Source organism: Eptatretus burgeri, chromosome 11, assembly GCF_056783735.1.
Source record: "Eptatretus burgeri isolate ZD-2024b chromosome 11, Ebu_testis_v1, whole genome shotgun sequence".
In the NCBI taxonomy this organism is placed as follows: Eukaryota; Metazoa; Chordata; class Myxini; order Myxiniformes; family Myxinidae; genus Eptatretus; species Eptatretus burgeri.
Window position 1 is genome coordinate 88,385,224 of NC_140971.1, and position 21,478 is coordinate 88,406,701.

Sequence of the window (21,478 nt, forward strand, 5' to 3'; positions counted from 1 at the left end):
ATATATATTGTTGCGAATTCTGGCCCGCCCGGCATGCGATCTGCCGCTTGACTCGAATGGCGGCCGCCTCGCCCACCGGAACGGACAATTCAGTTGTGACCCTCTGGGAACTATCGCCCGGAGCCAGTCACGGGTGGGGGTTTAACCTCACCACGATAGTGCCAATTGCCCACCCGCGCAGGATAGGGTTGCTCGCCAAATTCGACCTCCCGAAGTACCTGCGCGAGTGGTCGACCGGGCGATCGTACCATGCCACAGGCCGACTCCGGACACGAACCGCTTTAGCGGTTCGTTCCGTATTACAGGGATAACCGAGCGGAGTTATCGTCGGCCTTGACGGTTCCGATTAATTACAGGGCGTTTTAAACCCACTATCAATCCCTTATGTGATGCAAGATGGAGATCCAATAAAAGGAAAAGACGAAGCGAAGCGGGAAAACAGTTCAACAAGCAGCACTTTATTCACACACACAGACACAAAGCAAGCACGTATATACAGCCATACAGTCAAAATGCAACAAAAGCAAGGAAAGACTTAAAACCGAATAAAAGGGAATTATTTACACACGGCAACACTTACACAGTTTCTACTTCACGGACTGGCACCACCCACAGACATTTACACAAAACCCCAAAAGAAAAGGGAAGTCGCGACTTCCCTGGGCGCGTCGTCCAGCCTTGGGGGACCGCAGCCTCGAGTCCCTCCTTTGTCTCCTCCTGGCGTGGCGCACCGAGCTCGTCCCGCGCGTAGCTCGCGTCGTCCGCCCGACAGCTCGGACGGGGTTTTTGGCGGAACGGATGGGGCTCGTTCGGCGCTACTTCCCGCGCTCGCGCAGGGGATCCCAGGGCTCGCGCGAGGATCGCAGAACAGGGCAGGAACAACGAGCTCGCGAAGAACCAGAAGGCTCACTCCGAACTCAAACCAACTCCGAACCAACCAAAACTGAACTTCGAACCAACCCAAAAACTGAAGACCAACTCGTTCATCCCTTTTGTAGGGGCCCGGCTCCGCCCTTTGCTCCGCCCCGTTTTCAGCTCCACCTTCCTTCAAGAAGGTTCCCGAAAAGGGGCGTTCCCTCACCCCGACCGCCTCACGATGTTCATCCACCAATCGGCGGCGAGCTGCCCTCCCCCCTTCCTTCACACCAAGCGCGGGGAAAAATGGTGGGAAAAACCCACAAGCGCCATTGTTGGTTTGTTTTGTTCTTGTTCAAATTAATAATAGAGAAAGAAAAATGACTAACTGAAGGATCGCAGCCCGAATGGATCACATAAATTTCCTATATACAACGGGTGTGGGCTAACTACACATGGACTTAGAGATATCTCACCTGAGGACTCTTTATGGTGTAATGCGAATTTCCACAACCGTAACAATATATATACACATATACATACATACATACATATATATATATATATATATATATATATATATATATATATATATATATATATTCACGTGTGTGTATATGTGTGTGTGTGTATATATATATATATATATATATATATATATATATATATATATATATATATATATATATATATATATATATATATATATATATATATATATATATATATATATATATATATATATATATATATACATGCTTATTTGCGACATGCTTATTTTGATCGGCCAATGATCACTCTTCCTTTTACTGGAAAAGAAATCTATATGACAGTAATTAAACAGTCCACCAAAGTATATATATATATATATATATATATATATATATATATATATATATATATATATATATATATATATATATATATATATATATATATATATATATACATACACACATATCTTCTTCTTTCGGCTGATCCCGTTAGGGGTCGCCACAGTGGATCATCCGTTATGATCCGCATAATGATTTGGCACAGGTTTTACGCTGGATGCCCTTCCTGATGCAACCCTGGTCGCCTCTTATGACACAGGGATATGGTACACCTATTCCAACCGGGGCATACACCGGGCCCAGTACACTGAAAATCACTTCGCCGACCTCGGAAGGATGACAGGCTGAGTCAACCCCCTGGTGTGTATTAATTCAAGAGGCAAACGGGGCTTGAACTCAGGACCTTTTGGATCCCAAGCTGCTACCCTAACCACTACGCCAACACCAGGCTCAATAAATACAAATAAATATATATAATGACCGTTTTTACAGGCATTTTTCCCTGCTGTGCAGGGGTTGGGCTTTTTTTTTCTTGAGGCAATGTTTTATGGCTGGATGCCCTTCCTGACGCCAACCCTGGTCGCCTCTTACGACACACAGTGATATGGTACACCTATTCTAACCGGGGCATACACCGGGACCAGTACATTGGTACTCATTTTGCTGACCTCGGAAGGATGACAGGCTGAGTCAACCCCCTGGTGTTAATTCAGCATCCAACGGGGCTTGAACTCAGGACCCTGGGATCCCAAGCCACCACCCTAACCACTAAGCCAACACCAGGCTCCGCAATAAATGCAAATACATATATATTTATATATATATATATATATATATATATATATATATATATATATATATATATATATATATATACATAAATATATATACATATATATATATATATATATATACATAAATATATATATACATATATATACATATATATATATATATATATATACATATATATATATATATATACATATATATACATATATATATATATATATATATATATACATATATATATATATATATATATATATATATATATATATATATATATATATATACATATATATATATATATATATATATATATATATATATATATATATATATATATATATATATATATATATATATATATATATATATATATATATATATATATACATACATATACATATATATATATATATTTCTACATACACATACATGTGAATAAGTGTGTGTGTGTGTGTGTGTGTGTGTGTATGTGTGCATGCGCGTGTGCGCGTGTGCGCGCACGCCCGTGTGTGTCTCCTCCATAACTCCAAAACCAGGAAACCTAGCAGCCTGAAACTTTGCACGCATACTCAGAAAACTGCAAGGAAGTGCGTGACTAAAATTGGGTGTTTGGGTTCATTAAAACACTCAATAAGTGTCTAAATCTGGAGTGAAATCTGATAATTTAAAGAAATGATGAGTCTTAAAACTAAGCCGATATACCTATTTACTTTAAACAAGCTAGGCTATGTTCCTGCCTTCTACATACATACACAAGAAAATGTGAAATTTCCAGACCATTAAACATATTTTTCTGCTGTTCGGAGAATTATATTGAGTAAACAAAAAATTTAGGAATGTGCCAAAATTAACCAGCTGCGTTGATCTATATGATTTATTGAATTCACTGCTCGACTTTGCACCCTGTTCCCCAGAGGGACTGCTTATCCATAGCATCTGCCAGATATGTGTCTATATTTTCAGAGGTTTAGCGAGGTGCTTTACAGGGAATCAAAGCAAATCTGGTGAAAAACGGACATTAAAAAAAAAGTTACAACGGAGCCTCCGCCTGCTCGGCATGTTTGGCAAGCTCTTGTTATGGTTGTTGTTATCAAAGCACAAATCCATCTTTACTGGTTTGTAATACAAAAACATAGGGAAAAGTTACAGGGGGGCAATTACATACTATGATAAATTAGCCTTATTCCCTATCTAATTAACACTGCACCCCCCCCCCCCTCGTGTAGTGACACGTAACACTTAAGCTCACAGTTTCCCCACTTAATTACATTGAGATGTCTCCTACACGTCCATGGACCAAACAACTTGATTCAATCCTAACTTCCCTATGAAATTCCTCCGTCTACTGACACAACCATAACAATATTATTGGCAACTTTCTGAAGTTGTTAGAAATAATTAGATTTCAAGCAGGTAATTCCCCTTTACTTTGGAATTGAACTCACCTGTGGTGAGTTGCAGGTACCAGCATTATTTTAAAAAATCACTCATTCAACCAGTTTGAATGGAGAAAAGGAGTCTTTCTACTGTTTTGTGTCACTGCAATGAGTATGGAGAGAAGAAAGAAAATCAGAGAATTGTCTGAGGAGGTCAGACACAAGATTGTAGCCAAGCATGGACAATCTCAAGGCTACAAGTCCATCTCCAGAGACCTTGATGCTTTTGTGTCCATCGTATGCAATGCTATGAGGAGGTTTAAGGCCCATGGCACTGTAGCCAACCTCCCTCGATGTGGCCATAAAAGAAGACTTGATCGAAGATTTCAGCAAAGGATTGTTTGAATGGTGGAGATAGCACTGCGATCAACTGCCAAACAGATTCAAACTGACCTTCAGACGAGGTATGACAGTTTCAAGTCACACCATCCATCGCCAACTCAATGAAATGGGCTTCTCTGGTAGAAGACCCAGGAGGACCCCACTGCTGAGAGGTAGACATAAGAAAGCCTGACTGGAATTTGCCAAAAGACACCTGAACAAACCAAAATCCTTCTGGGAGAATGTCCTGTGGACAGATGAGATAAAATTATAGCTTTTTGGGAAAGCACATCATCTCCATGTTTACAGAAAACAAAATGAAGCATTTTCTAAGAAAAGAACACCTTCCCTACAGTCAAACATGGAGGAGGTTCAGTGATGTTTTGGGGTTGCTGTGCTGCCTCTGGCACTGGGTGCCTTGAATGTGTGCACGGCATCTTGAAATCAGGAGATTACCAAGGCATTTTGGAGCACAATGTTCAACCCAGTGTCAGAAAGCTGGGTCTCCATCAAAGGTCATGGTTATTGCAGCAGGACAACGACCCCAAACACACTTCAAAAAGCACCCAGGAATAGTCCAAAACAAAACGCTGGACTGTTCTGAAGTGGCCAGCAATGAGTCCAGATCTAAATCCCATTGAACATCTGTGGGGAGATCTGAAAACAGCAGTTGGGAGAAGGCACCCTTCAAATCTGGGAGAACTGGAGCAGTTTGCACATGAATAATGGGACAAACTGCCAGTAGAGAGATGCAGGAAACTCATTCATGGCTATAGGAAGTGCTTTACTGCAGTTATTTTATCCAAAGGCTGTGCTATCAAATATTAAGTCGAGGGTGTCAATAATTTTGCCAATGCCATTTCTTTATATTTTATGATTTAAAAGGCAATATTAAGTTCTGAATCAAACACAAAGGTTCTGTAATATTAACAGTTAAGTAAAGAATTGTGGACACCAAATACTTATGTCAATTTCAACTTATTTTTGGAGAAAATTGTGAGTTCTTTGAAAAAAGTGCATGGGTACCAATATTTTGCCCACGACTGCATGAGGGGAGAAGCAGGGCACGTTCAAGTGAATTTAGAAACGACCATTTGTGTTTTTATTTTTTGCTCATTACTGTATACAACATTCATACACATGAGCATATATGATTACGTCCTATGGTAGAAGGAAAAATATTATGCTATTGGTTCCTCCACTCCATGAAACACAAAGCAACTTGCCAAAGGCAAACCATCATCGTGGTTTACCTGCGAGGGACACTCTATTAATGTTTTGGCACCGCACAATTGCCGCGTAACGCATTGCGTGTTGTGTGCAACGTAAGTAGCCATTAGGGGAAAGTGTTACCTCGTGAACCCACCAAAATGATAGCCTTTAAAGGAGATAATAAGACGGAGCACCGAGGATAAATTATACAGATTAAAATAAATAAATAAATAGGGGTTGGTGGGAGAGGAGGGGTGGGGGGAGGGGAAGTAGACAATGGCACGTGCACAATCCCAGCCTACCATGCAGACAAAGTGCCCGTGAAGAGCATTCCTGGCACGCGCTGGTGGGACTCCATCCAGGGATCAAAGGCAATTACAAGACAAACATTTATTAGAAATAACATCACAGCTGTTCTGCTCCAAATGAGATAACGGTTATGCTCTACTTGATAACATTTGCCACTGAAAATGCCTAATGGCTCTGGCTTCTGCCCCATTTATGACTGTATTGTATGCAGTGAAATTTTATCGCTGTGCTGAGAGAGAGTGGAGGGGTGGTGGGATTAAGGGTGGAATTGGGGGTGGGGGAGGTGGTGGAGTGGCTATCAAATGGGACGGAAAGCATGCTCTGTTCATCTGTCAGAGCCTATACAAAAACGTTAAACTCTTCATTGCTCGCTTGGAACCAAATGAACCAACATCGGATATTTCCTTCCAAAGTGAGAAGGGGGGGGGAGGGAAGAGGGAGCGAGATGGTGGGGGGAGGGGGGGTGAAGGGAAATAATAAACCGAAACTATTCGGAATTTCAGGGCCCATTGCGGTGCACGCCTTAAATTCCATCCTCACACAAAAGGCTTTTGTATAGATTTTTTGGTTCTTTTTTATTTATTTTTTGGTGCGCTTTATTTCGATTTTCATGGATTTTTTCGAAAATGCTCAAACATCTTTGAACCTCTCCACTGCTTTGGTGCGCGGTTTGATTTGAGGGTGGATTTTACTCTTGCTCTCAAAAGATGTGCGACACATTGCTTTGCTTTGACTGTGCCATATGTACTACATCTCTGACACTCACTGTTTCTCATTGTCACAGAGAAATGGCAATCTAATTGATATTTCCACAGATGGATGATGCGATGTAATGATACGTGATGTAAAGGTGGTGATGTTGGCCACACCAAACTGAAGGACGTCCACCTTTTCAAGCTTTCGAGTCCACACTTTCCCCCTTTGGCACGACATCAGTCGACAACTTGTCACTTGCACTGAATGAGTGAAAGCATGAAAAACTATCAGTACCACATTATACATAAAACAAACAGGAGGGACGTGCTTGGGCATTATTTCAGTGTGTCTGAAGCTGCAACAGGTGTGATCGGTTTGCCCTGCAGGTATACGGTTGTACTATTGATATAGCTGTACAACTGCGTGTCATGAAATACATGACCATATATACTTTGTTTGTTGTGATGAAATTCCTTCTTGAGTGCAGATAAAAACAACAGCATAGAATGTAAATTGGTTGATAGTGACACATAATAAACGACGTGTAGGTACATACCCAGCTGGCACATACTTGGATCACCAGTGGGCTTTCTGATTGGGCCACGAGATCCATTTGATTATCCCATGGCGTGTTGTCCCAACGTGAGCAGACTATAACACTCGACGTTTGCTGATCGTCATTATCCACAAGGCCAACCATCTATTTCGGTTTAAAAGCCAACGTTGAACCAACATTGGCAATGTGCATACGACCAGCCGCAACGATGTTGCCCAAGTACAACGTTGGTTCAACGTAAACCTGTGCCTGCTGGGTAAGTACAAAAGGATATAAGCGTTCCCTGAACTTCCAACGGGTTTCACTGAAAAATATCATTCCAAGAAAATGGCCCTGACAATTGGCATACATTGTAAATAGATTGGATGGGCAGAGCCAGATGAATGAGGATTCAAAAGACAATGCAGATCGTGTGTCGGATGGCGCCGTGCATCTTCCGGAATGATGTTTTCTTTGTGACAGAGTGCGTTGTCACGTCATAATGGCCTGACATGCCAGCGTGCTGACGTCACGCTAAAATTAGACGCATGAGCCTGTGACGTAACTGCAATACTGACGATAAATTGATGTTTATGGTGTTTTCTTTCACCCAAACTTAAACAGGTGTTCAACCAGAGCCTGCATGATAAAAGCAAACTCATACGATATTTTCACAATGCAACTCTGTAAAAATTTCAAAAAGTCTTGAATAGACCACAAATTGCAATCGTATTTAGAAGCAAGAAAAGTAGAAGAATGCAGATCCAGTGTTGTGTTTCTGTGAAAAGATGTCATGTATGTTTTCAAATGCGTAAGCGTTCAGCATACGTCAGAATTACCCGACTGTTCGTACGCCTTGGGAATGGCGGCCGAAGTCCATGTGCTTGCGATGTGTGCACGATTTCTCCATATGTCAGTCAGCCGAATGCCAATGCACATCTGCCGCCATGGTGGTGCGTCACAGTGGATCCATGTGGGAACATCAGACGATCTGGAAGGAAGCAGGTCCCTCGATACATATTTTCTATGAGCCTTTTTATTCAATCAGATTTGCGCATGAGTGCTTAGGCTTGCCAATGTGTAAGGTCGCTTATAGGCTAACATGTCGACGTGTGACTTGTGACGCAGAAAGCTGTTTAGGACTATTTAAGTACCCGCAGCCCCTTGACATTGTCCCTCATGTAAATAAAAATAAATAATTAAACATGAAGCAGCTTTGGAATGGGCTTTATATGAGCGGCATTCTAATAGATACATGAACAGGACTCACAATAGTGCAAAATGCCAACGTTAATTTTCTTTTCTTTCAACATACAAATATATACATATAAAAATAAAACATTTTCTCACGAATAATATAACATCATCCTATTAACAGACACAATTTTGTATCTGTCTGTCCATCTGTGTGTTTTTTTTGACCGCGATGCATTCGGTTGTTTATCCAATCCCAACCGAACTTGATAGGAGGTCTCAGGGTCACACGATGGAGGTCATAGTGACTTCATTTGCCCTCCTCCACACGGGGGTTTTCTGCCTTGGGCGGAATCCGTGTTAAGGTGTATATCCGTGTTAAGATAGCTAATCATAGCATTTTTCCAAGGCAGCTTCAAACAACAAAAATATTAACAACACTAATGATTACAGCATAATATTAATATTATTACAAAACATTATTTAAACGAAAAATATCCCCTCTCCCTAAGGGGGTTTTCTGCCTTGGGCAAAGTCCATGTTAACTTGTATAAATAGTGGGTTTTCAGAGCTACCCCATCATGCCGTGTATGCCGCCATGTCGGTTGTCGTCACTTCTGGCAACGACAGCATCAGGAGCTCTACAATCCATATTGTTTATCTTGTTATTCTGACTTCCTACAATGGAAGGTTATGCTAATTATTTGGCCTTGTTAGGTCTTGCTTACCTTTTCTCACTTGTTTAGCGTGCCAACCAATATGGCTACCGTGTACTGCATCAGAGGTACTGAAACCCCTCTGTTATTTATTGTGGCATTTTGTGGGGCACCCCAAGCAGAAGTAAAAAAAAAATTATAAACCACAAATACCTATGATTACGTTTTTAAACAGTCGCTACTGCTGTTTAACACAAAACTGAAAAGGAGGGAACCTGGCATTCTTGATGCTCGAGTCTACATCTACGGTAATCTATATAGTCCAGAGAGGATAATAACATGACCCTTCCTACCGCTCCCATATGGAGTGGGTGTACTGGTCAATAAAATTAGAGGTCCATACTCTTGACAGAGCTTTTGCATTGAGAACTAGTCGAGAAACGTTTCTAGGGTATAACTAATCCTGCACGGATTGTTACACCGTCGCATAATATTTGACTGAAGGGGAAGGAATTTGTAATTTGTTTAGGGTGCCAGTGATAACTCACTTATTCTTGCCGAATTAAGACCGTAGGGTCTAACATCCACAAATGGCAGCAGATACATCCTGAACATCCATCCACCAATGTCTTTCACTTTAACATCCTCCAATGGCAGCAGATAGGTCCTCCGACTTAAAGCCCCTCTGCAGAGGGCACGAGCATTGATGCCTCATCCTGCCTGCGAAACACCAAGTTGAGAGTTTATAGCTGGGCCAAGATTCAAACCCAGGTTACAGAGAACAAAGGTGAGTCGGTATACCTCTAAGCTATCACAGCACCCCCCCCCCAAAAAAAAATATAATTATATATATATATATATATATATATATATATATATATATATAATAATTCAAAAACGAAAAAAATTGCATTTCCAAGACTGTTGCATCTCCTTCCGATATATAAATAATCAATTGAATGTTCTTCTTAAGTGACATGTATTGTGTATCCATTTGTTTGTGCACTGTTTGTAAACGGATGTCCGTGCACCGTGTGTTCACACGTAACACTGGCACCTCTTGATTGCACATTGATTTTTGCCCAGGTGGGTGTGGGAATGGGTTACAGCGGGATGGCAGAAGGAACAGGTGTGTGGGAAAACATTTCCTGGTGCGTCTCGGTTGCAATTATGATTCCTTTAATCCCAGGGCTTTGCAGCGGAGTCTGCACAGTAATATGGGATACATGCATAAACATCGCTTGGAGATAATGATGAAAAGTGCTTTTGCAGTCATAATTTACGAAAATACCTTCCCACCTGTGCTTAATAGCAGGATTTAATTGCTCATTGAAGCGGCGGAATATTGAAAATGCACGAGAATGTCTTACAAATCCTCAAGTTCGTAGAAAGCTAAGAGAGAAATCCTAATGTTACACAAAAGGAAACAGAACATCCAATTGATATCGTATTCAATATGGGGTATGTAGGCTGCTATCTTGTGCATCACATTTGGCCAGATGATTGTCTGAATCCTTCAACATAATATTCATAGCATCTTTACAATAATTCACTGTCTCTCCATCTGTCTGTTCCCAGGTACCACAAAAACGGCTGAACTGATCACAACCATTTTTTGGGTGTGTAATCTTGGGACCCCTTGCAGTAAAATAGGCATAAATATAATAACATGACCCACTTGATAAAAAAATATAATAACAATAACCCCCCATAGGGAGCGGGTGCATCTAGTTCCATCATTTAAATGTTACTTCTTGAGAAGGTCTCCATTTTAAAGCGAAGCTTTTCATTAAAATATCGACAAAGAATTACAATAAGTTTTACATTCGGAGCATGAGTTATACATGGCCAATTAGCAATCTATTCATTGAAGCGAATTAATAACACTCACGACACATTCTAATGAAATGTAAAGTGCACTCACAGGTCAGGAAGTACAAAGAATTACAATTATTAACAATGAATTATTTACAGTATTGTTCACACTTATTGGGCTGCTCTGAACCGCCAGTGATTGGAGCAATATTGCACGGATCGCCGTGTACCGATTAGCACGCATACGTGCACGAAGGACCGTCGACGTATTATGCATGGCCAACGGTAGAATATCATTTTTGGCGCCTCACATTCTTTCCACTGGGCTGGTAGGATAGATTAGAGTTATGCACATTCACCTTTGAGCTGTCTAGACAGGGTTTGAATTGTGATCTAACTGTAAACTACCACCCTATTGTTACGAACGGAGGACGAGGTATCAGTGTGTGCACCGTACATTGGATGGACGTTAAGAGGACCCGTATGCCAGCACTGGTAGATCCCATGGTGTCCTTCGTAAAGAGGAGTTGGGTTTATTACTGGCACCCTGCACAAATTACAAATTCCTGCCGAAGCTCTCTTACCAACATGGACTTTTCAAGCATGGCTTCAATGAGTTGAGTGAGGCCTTTGGCTGTGCAGTGTAACCTACAGTAAATAGGACGATGCTGATGAAGATGAAGATGATTCTTCCCACCTGCCAGGACATCAATGCATGAATCATATCCCTTCATAAACTCTTACCCCTCTCCTCCCCCAACTCCCCAACTCTCTTTACGTTCTGTTTTTCCCGATCCTCCTTACTTTTTCTCAAAGACACAGTGGAGCATTGTACCTTAAATTTATAACAAGTGCATAAGGGAATTATTTCGACTTTTTCATGCATAACAAGGACATTAAACTGGACTCTGAACAAAACACAAATGCAGTACATGTATACATGCGTTTTTACTTTGGAAACTATGTGCTGAGATAAAAGACCAAAAGGACCAATTTAATCTCGATGCATCCCGTACCCCTCACCTGTCCTCCCCCTCCATCATAAATATAGACATGTAGATGACCATTGATAGCATCTTTTTGTAATCAGGACATCTTTACAATCGTTAAAATTTTTCTCATAATGCATTTCTTCCTGTAAGTTGAGCTAACATAACAAGTGATGATGTTGTGATGACGTAACTGTGAAGCCATTAAAAACAAAGGTCGTGTCTGAAATCTGAAAGTAGTCCATATCATGGTGACATATAGATCTTCCTTGTGGACAAAATATCTTACTTACTCATGGTTATCGATGTTCAGCATTATAGGATGTGCATTTTAAGTGTAGGCTTAGGATATATATATATATATATATATATATATATATATATATATATATATATATATATATATATATATATATATATATATATATATATATATATATATACATATACATATATATATATATATATATATATATATATATATATATATATATATATATATATATATATATATATATATATGGTTAAGGCTGTGGAAATTCGCATTACACCATAAAGGGCCCTCAGGTGAGACATCTTCATAGGTACATGTGTAGTTAGCCAAAACCCGTTGTATAGAGGGAATTTATGTGATTCATCCGGGCTGCGACACTTTGAGTTAGTCGTTTTTCTTTTTTTATCTTTTATTTCAAACACACAACATTTCAACAACCACGCCATCCCCATCACAGCGCCAACCACACTGCAACCACGCCACCTCCACCATCTACGCTACTACATCTTCGCTACTACGTCCGCTTCCGAACGGCAAACAAAGGCGCCAAGGAGGGAAGTGCGAGGATGCGCAGGTTTCCCCGCCTGTTCCTTCCGTCTGACTTCCCTGCGCTTTGGAGTGGAGGAGGGGCGATGCAGGTCAAAGGTCAGAGGTCATGTAAAGGAGGGGCCTCTTTTTGGGGGAATAATTCTCTGGCCCAGAGCCAAAAACTGACTCCCCCGCCCCCCGCACGGAGCGGGGTGGAGGGAAAGCGTGAGGGAACGCCCTTTTCGGGAACCCTCTCGAAGGAAGGTGGAGCCGAGAATGGGGCGGGCGAAGGGCGGAGCCCCGCACGATAAAAGACGGACACGGGCGGGCGCGCTAGCACTTCCTCTTCAGCCTCTTCCTCTTGAGCCTCTTCCTCTTGAGCCTCTTCCTCTTGAGCCTCTTCCTCTTGGAGCGCTTCCTCTGCCACCTCTTCCTCTTCGTCTTGGCTGGTGGTCTGGTTGGTCTTCGGTTGGTTTTTGTGGGGAGTCTGGTTTTTGAGGGAAGAGGTCTTGTGCCCGCGCCTTGGCGAGCGGCCCTGTCACAAAGGCACAGTCGGGAGACGCGGCAGCGCCCGTTGCGAGGTGGACCTGTGCGTCTGGACGAGGAGCACCGGAGAGGGTTCGCCGGCCGCGAGAGAGGTCGGGGCCAGGTGCGACCACGCTGACGGTCGTGGGAGAGGGACTCACCAGCCATAAAAGGGAAGTCGCGACTTCTTTCTTTCTTTTCTGTGGGGTTTTTGTGTAAATGTCTGTGGGTGGCGCCAGTCTGGCTCAAGTAGTATTGTTTCAGTGTTGCCGTGTGTGCGCGTAGTCGGTTTTAACTGCTTTTCTTCTTGCATTTGCTTTTTGTGTATGGCTGTATATAGTGCTTTCTGTGTGTCGTGTAATAAAGTGCTTACATGTTGAACTGTGCCCGTTTCGCTTCGTCTTTTCTTTATTGACCCTCCATCTTGCTTCACGTAAGGGGTTCGTAGTGGGTGCAACATCCCGGTAATTAATCTGAACCGTCCAGGTCGACGATAACACCGCTCGGTTATCCCGATAGCACGGAACGGGCCGCCCAAGCGGCTCGTGTCCGGAGTCGACCTGTGGCGAGGTACAATCGCCCGGTTTACCATCCGCGTGGGTACTTAGGTAGGTCGACTTTGGCGAACAACCCTATCCTATGCGGGTGGCCGATTAGCACTATTGTGGTGAGGTCGAAAGGCCCACCCGTGACTAGCTCCGGGCGAAAGTTCCTGGAGGGTCACGACTGAATTGTCCGTCCAGTGGGTGACATGCCGCGATTCGAGTTACGTGGCCGTCCGCACGCCGGTGGGCGCGAATTCGCAACAATATATATATATATATATATATATATATATATATATATATATATATATATATATATTGTTGCAGTTTCTCCACCACTCCGGCGTGAGGAGCGACCGCTTTTAGCTAATTCACGGCCGCATGCGCCCACCGGACATGGCAAACCAAGTCGCAGCTTTCGAATCAACGCCGAAATCCAGCTACGGGTGTGTTCTTAATCACACCGTAAATCAGCCAACTATTCTGTCCGCGCGCGACAGGGTCCGATCGCCGAATTGTCGATTTACCTAATTATGCGCGCAGACAGAATGCTGGGGATTTACACCTCAACGGGACCTGCTTGGAAACGAGCCGCTTAAGCAGCTCGCTCCGTTCGCGATTTGCCGAGCGGTGTATATCGCTAAGCTCCGCCGGATCTGATTACTTTATCGGCTATTTAAAAGCCAGCTAATATCCCGAATGCAATACGGCAGCTCAATTAAGGGAAAGGACGCAACGAACAGGTCATCATTCACACAAGGACATTTATTTACAACACACGTATGCATGCAAACACGTATGCAATCATGCACGTATGCAATCCTACACGTATGCAATGAATGGGGGGTAAGGGACAGGACACGAGCAAACAAAGACCCAACAGCCGTTCTATTATTATTTATTTACATGCACTTAACAGTTCTACTTATGGACAAGGCGCCACGACATTCATTCAAAGAAAAACCCCAGGAAAGGAAAGGTTAAGAACTGGACCTCGTGGGCCTTTAATAGTTCACGGAGCTGTGAAGACCGCAGGAGCTCCGAGAGGCCGTGCTGGTTACCTGCCACCTTCGTGGTGACTCGCTGGTTGACCCTCGACGTTTCGTCGACACGGCAGTTGGCGCTGCTCGACCTGGTTGGCCCAAGCCCCGGCGTGCGGCCTGGTAGTTCGGGCCTAGCCGATGACGCCTCCGAGGAACGAACGGGCCTTTGCTCTTTTGAGAGTTGATGCTCTTTTAAGAGCCCGTCCATTCCTCAGCGTTGGCGATCTCTCTCCGGCTTTCCCCACGACTCGCAGTTCTGCGCGGCACGATAGACTGGCTGCGCTCCAAGCTCTGGCTGCTCTCCGCTGGACTTGAACCCTGGCTCCACCTCCAGACTTCCACTCTCTGCAGCTCCCCGACAGATTCTGAACCCCGACAGATTCCGAACCCCGACAGACTGCTTGCTTGGCGTTCAGCGCACCTTTATATGGGGTCTGTGAGTGAGGTCTGATCTTTCACCTGTCACCCTTCACCCCTCGCTGGCTCCGCCCCTTTTCATCTTTTGATCCTATTTCGACGTGACGCTCGGAGAGAGCGGATGTGGTAGAAATCATCAGCTCCCACATCTGTCAGCGGAGATGGCGCTCGTCCGTGGGATTCGCCGTGGGTGGCGAAAAGATGGTGGCGTTTGTGGAGATGAAGGTGAGGTGATGTTGTGGTTGCTCTGTGGTGGGGATGGTGTGGTTGTTGAGATAGTGGTTGTGGTTGGCGCTGTGGTGGGGATGGCGTGGTTGTTGAGAGGCGGTTGTGGGTGTTGAAGTGGTGGTTCTTCCAAAATAAAGATAGCAAAAGAATAATGGCTGACTCAAAGATCACAGCCCGGTTACACGAATAAATCCCTTTAGACATCAGTGGGGAAATCTATTCTGAGCACACACTCATCCACATAACTGATCTCTGGGAAACCTGAATGGTGTTCTGTGAATTTCCACAACCGTAACAATATGTATATATGTCCATGAAGCCTTCCTTAAAATTCACATCCCAAAATAGTTATGTCATTGCAACAACATCACTTGTTATGTTTGTTCAACTCACAGGAAGAAATTAATGAAGAGAAATTTTTTTTAACAATTCTTAAGACATCGTTGGTACCTTGTAATCCGTTCTCTAATATATTAGTGCTGAGCCAATTAGAAAATTTGACTACAAACCGATTATCAAGTTAAATAATAATAATACTAATAATCAGCCGATGCCTATTCTGGTTATAATGGTAAATAATGACGTCATCGTCCTTTGTACACACATGAAGTGGGTACCATTCCAGATTGGTGTCATGCTCATGATTGATGTTATTGAGTGGCTGTTAATCAACACATTCTAAATCCCTTCTCTAATTGATTGGTTTATGAATGGCACAGCATCCTGTCATTTTAAAACGGATGATAAGAGACCATGTGCTCATTCGATCAGCTATAGACGGACATATAATGAAGCGCTTCATACTGTGTCTGGTCTTGTGAAAAGCAACATTTATACAAAATACAGTACAGGGCAGGAGTCCCTGGGTTACAAAGAGATTCTGTTCCGAACAGTCGTGCATACAGTAAGTAAATCAATCGGCAGTTGACTTAGTGTTATAAATGGTAAGAAAAGCGCACGAGTGGTGGACATACTCACCTGGTGTTTTAACAAGTTCAGTGGGAGGCCAACCATTCCAATATTAGTGTTGAAGGGCTTGAAAAGGTATAATCTCTAAAGCATGTAAAAAGGTTTTGCAAAGGTCAAGTGGTCTAAATCTCGAAATGGTGAAGGGTCCTTCTGTCTAAAATCTTTCTGCAGGGCATAAGGGGGTCTAAATGGTGTTAAGGTCTAAGGGGTCTAAAGGGACTTCAGGGGTGTAAAGGTTCTATGGGTCTAAAGGGTATAGGGATCTAAAGGTGTCTAAAGTGTCAAAAACGTATTAAAGGTGTGGTGATTATTACTTGCAGTGTGCTGGTTATGATAATGGTGGTTAAACCAGAACAAAATAAATCTTACTGACATTTAAAACGCAACGACATGTTGTAAATGAAGTCTGGCTGATGATTACTCCTTCGTCGTCTCTCCAGCGGTTGGTGAAGGAGGAAGGATTTATTGCCATTGAGCTGCTGCGGCTTTAAAATGGCGTTGAAGAAGGCAAGTAGAAGAGGAGACTCCTTCGTTGTCGTCGTAGTTGCTTAGCCAAACAAATGAAATCCACTTCGCTCAATAGTCTTGGTAATGTCGAACAAAAGTCACTATTAAATATTAACGCGTTGAGTGACTCGTGAACAGGGATGAGAAAAAGGCTAGCAAGTAAAAGCGTGCGAGCTTCTTACACGTCATGATGATGAGCCCCCATTTGTCCAGACCTTCCAGTGACCCCTGCATCTATTGGTTCTCGAGAGGGACGCAACTGATTGGCGACTGGAGTTCACGTTTGCATTATTACAAATATTCGCAAAAAAAAATGAATTAATGAGTCACCACAAAGGTAAAAAGGGGTCTTTAGGGGTCTGAGGGGTCTTTGGGGTATAAAGGATCTATATATAGACATAGATATATATGCAGTTGTGACCATAAATATTGGCACACTTGCAGTTTTTTCAAATAATGCCCCATTTCTTCCAAAAAAAATTGTTGAAATTTTTGGTTTGCAGTGGAACAAAATAAAAAAGGCTGAAAAATTACGAAATCTTAGCTTATTCCACACAGAAATCCGAAAATAGCCCGGACAATATTATTGACACCTTTTATAAGTTGTTAGAAATAGTAATATTTCAAGCAGGTGATTCTCCTTTACTTTGGAATTGAACTCACCTATGGTGAGTTGCAGGTGTCTGCAATATAAAAATCACTCATTCAACCAGTTTGAAGAGAAAAGGAATCATTCTGCTGTTTTGTGTCACTGTGTGCCCCACAATGAGCATGGAGAAAAGAAAGAAAACCAGAGAATTGTCTGAGGAGGTCAGACACAAGATTGAAGCCAAGCATGGACAATCTCAAGGTGACAAGTCCATCTTCAGAGACCTTGATGTTCCTGTGTCCACCGTTTGCAATGTTATCAGGAAGTGTAAGGCCCATGGCACTGCAGCCAACCTCCCTGGACGTGGTCGCAAGAGAAAACTTGATTGACGATTCCAGTGAAGGAATTAACCCCCTCATACATTCCTCCACACAGTCCCTCCCCTTCCCAACACACACACACACACACACACACACACACACACACACACACCCCCTCCCTACACATTCCTCCAACCTCCTCGGGGTCTATACTAAACGTGCACATGCACCGGTGATTTACTCAACCTTTCACTCGCACACATGTACAGATTTCCCCACACCCACACTGCATGGTGGAACGTCCTGCATGGCTTTGAGGCTTCAGCGCTGCAGAAGTACATGGTTCGTGAGACGGTCACATAACCTCAACAGCGCCACACACCATGGGCCCAAGTTCGAGTTCAGATCGTGCACGCGTGAAACCCGCGCACTGCACTCACATAAACAAGAACAGGCAAGCACACACCCCACAGTCATTTGTTTCCATTTCTACCCTTAATTAGTATATTTATATTAATATTTTGTAATGAAAGCACACACAAAATGGTGTAAAGTAAACAAAAATTTTAAAATTTCAGATTTCACTCCAGATTGTGACACTTATTTTGTTCACCAGATGCGATTCTCAAATCCGACATAATATTTTGATTATATACTTGAATTAGTCTGAGAGTAGATCCTGTTTCCAAATCGAGGTTTGGTTGAATCGGCCGAACAAAATGGCAGCTGAAGACTCAAGCAACCACAGAGGACTGACCAAGATGGTGTGCCGCCATCTTGATAAGGCTTATTTTGGGTTTTTTTGTGATGAGCACCACATAAATTATCTTCAAAAGGGGTGTTTTAATGAACTCAAATACCCAATTTTCACTCTTGCACTTCCTTGGAGTTTTCTTAGTATGCATGCAAAGTTTCAGGCTGCAATAGTTCGAACGGTGTTCGGAGCGAGACGATTCCGCAGTTCCGAATCATCTTGCCGGATGTAAAGTAAAGCCGCTTCCGGCCACAGCGGTTGGGCCGTGTGCCTGCCGGGGCCCAATGAGAGCGCCCGATTCGGGTGATGACGCATCGCTTCGGGGCAACACCCCGCCCTGCACTGGAGGATCTATAAAGGACGGGTCACGAGGCCGTCTGCTCGTTCTGCTCGTCCGGCTCTTGCTCGTCCCTCCTGCTCATCCTGCTCGTCTGGCTCATGCTCTTCCTCTCTGTCTGGCCTGGGATCCATCTCTCCATTCTACTGTTGGCTCCGCTCTTCTCCACCCCTCTGCTGACTCCGCCTTCTTCACTGGCTCGCCACTGACTCCACCCACCTGCCTGCTGCGGACACTCCGCCCACTCGCTCTTGACTCCGTCTCCACCCACCCACTCACCACTGGTTCCACTCAAAGTCCCTCCCTCACGCCTGACAGTCGCGCCCTTCTCTGGATCGACGCTTATCTGTCAGGGAGGGATCGTACAGCAGAGCATCCCCCCAAAACGTACTGGGTGGCACAGTCGGTAAATCGTGAAAGGTATTGTGAGACCATTAGCCTCATCTCCTCTCCTTTTCTTCTCATTAACTCCTCTTCATCGGGTTGTGTGTGTGTGTGTGTGTGTGTGTGTGTGTGTGTGTGTGTGTGTGTGTGTGTGTGTGTGTGTGTGTGTGTGTGTGTGTGTGTGTGTGTGTGTGTGTGTGTGTGTGTGTACTGTATGTCATGGCACCTGTCCTCGCTTAAGTTAAGATTGCAGAATTATATCAGGATAGGTCTGCTGTGTCTGCTTTTGTAAGTTTTTTGTTTTATTGTCACACCACATTTTTCTTCCTATCTCTGCTTACACACAACAATAAACTCAATTAATCGTGCCACATATTTTACCTCGCCTGCCTGTAATAAATCCTTTTGTAGGAATGTTCCCAGCTCGTTTTTGTGTAGTTTGTATTGATGTGGATTTTTTTAAACCCACCCTGTTGTGATCGTTGTCCTCCTGAAGGATTCTAACTGGCCGATTGTGGAATCCTATTTGACTTCAGACAGAGTTTAACGTTTGTCCGATTTGATTATAAAATCCTACAAAAACCCTATTGACACTGATAAAACTGATGTCCACACAAGTCCTTCCTTGTGAAACAATTTATTTCCTAATTATACACCATACACTTCTCACCCTTGTACAATGAACTTCAGAATCCCCATTGATTGCAATATTATTTGGTTCAATTTCATTTATTCTTACTTTAGTTAACAGTTAGACCAACCCGATTCAATTCACTTCTACATTACATCAGAGAGTTTTATTCTAACTTGGTACTTGGTCAGTTCCAAGGAGTACAAGCCACTGAGAAACTATACTTCCTCACGTGCTTGCACTGAGAACAATGTGCCTTTCAAAGCATTTTATACTTTCATGAGAGAGAGGTTGGGGGATATTCACCCAGACTGTAGACGTGTCCTTTATACAAAAACCAACTTCGTACATTTTCTAAGCAAAGGTTCATTTATCAGCTTGGTCACTCTGTTCCAGAACAACACATTTCTTATCATTTAGGGCAAAAGTCTTTTGGCCAGAAATGACAGCCAATTCAATTTGCAGCATAAAAGTTACATTTCTGAAACTCCATTTGTTACAATTTAAAATACATTAATATAAATTTTTCCCCCACAGTATGTAGGATGGTAGCGGACTTTCTCCGCCACCCACAGGCTCCTTCACAAGCCGCAATGCACATTCAGGACCCGAACCAAATCCTTGGATCGCCTTTCCCGCGACCCTTCCTCGTTGCTTACGGTCTTGCCGTGGCCTGACGACTGGATGGGGGTTGTAATAATTGTGGACGCTCACCCGGTACGTTCCCGAAGAGATGCGGTGAGATGTGGTGGAGAATATAGCATCTGTAGCGTGTTCGAGCATCGCGCGGCACCAAGAACAATGGCTGACGCTGCGTAGTGTTCGAAATAGAGTGGTGAATTGTAGCGATGCAGAGACACGAGGGGGTGCTGGAGTATTTTTCCCATGTGCGGGAGGCGTTTGTGGACAAAGTGGTGAGATTTGGTAAACGAGGTGAAGAGTAAGGTGAGGTGCCGGTTGGGAAATGGCGCGCAAATTTGAATGGAAAATGGCACAAATTCCCGGGGAAGGTTGTCTTGTGTTCAACAGGGACGATCCGAGCCATAGGAGGCATTGCGGTGTGCGTATTAAACAATTGTCTGTTGAATGGCGTGTGTGCTTGCATGCTTGTTTGTGTAATATGGCTAAAAGGAAAGGGTTAGAGTGGAGGTCAGAGTACGGATCAGAGATATTTATTAGACATACTACGAGTCCCACGCAACGCAATTCGTCCCATTTACCTACAAGACATGAGGGAAGAACTAACTACATGAATACTAATGAAATAACTGCCGGAGGGATCACTGCATGTTGGGTGCCATTGCCTTAGAGGCATGTGGTTTTGCAGAACCGCAACACGATACACCCGCTCAGCTGCCAGACTGGTTTCATTGCTTATTCGTCTGTATGATTTGTGAATTTCTTTACAGCTGTGGAGGAACTCTGGGAGGGGATTGAAACAGCAAAGGGGCTTACCTTGGTAGCCTTTCTTGGTTAATCCCCTGATCCCCCTTGGACACAGTCCAACACCAAAGTGTCACCTCCAACACAGGGGCCTCAGCCCGGTGACTCTGTCAAACAGACAAAGATTACATGGTCAACATCAGTTGAACATCAAACGGAGCCACCAAACTGGATTTCAGGCTCATTTGCCCTCATCAGGATGGCATACTGACAAATATATATCCACTGATGACCACATTATGCCTGGGGTTGGCTGAATGGTTAGGGAGGTGGACTTGTGATCCTAGGATCCTGAGTTCAAATCCTGCTTGGCTGTTGAATTAAAACCAGATGGGGTTGAC

The 21,478-nt window shown here is 43.4% G+C and overlaps 1 protein-coding gene across 10 annotated transcripts in view; it reads right to left on the reverse strand.

Moving 5' to 3' along the window:
• The window catches only part of LOC147017576 (uncharacterized), a 182,200-nt gene that overhangs the window by 85,913 nt on the left and 74,809 nt on the right, over positions 1-21,478 (reverse strand). For 7 of the 10 annotated variants that reach the window (XR_015049555.1, XR_015049554.1, XR_015049553.1 and 4 more), the window contains exons 4-5: positions 21,150-21,244; positions 7,829-7,980 (exon numbers count right to left, since the gene is read on the reverse strand). Coding sequence is in view for 7 of the 10 variants with exons in the window: in XM_085847297.1 (XP_085703423.1) it covers positions 7,829-7,980; positions 21,150-21,244 (247 nt within the window). In the remaining 3 variants the exon portion in view is untranslated. Of the gene's footprint in view, positions 1-5,326; positions 6,715-7,828; positions 7,981-21,149; positions 21,245-21,478 lie in introns of those variants that run through there. The other 3 variants (XM_085847292.1, XM_085847291.1, XM_085847290.1) reach the window with 1 other exon arrangement.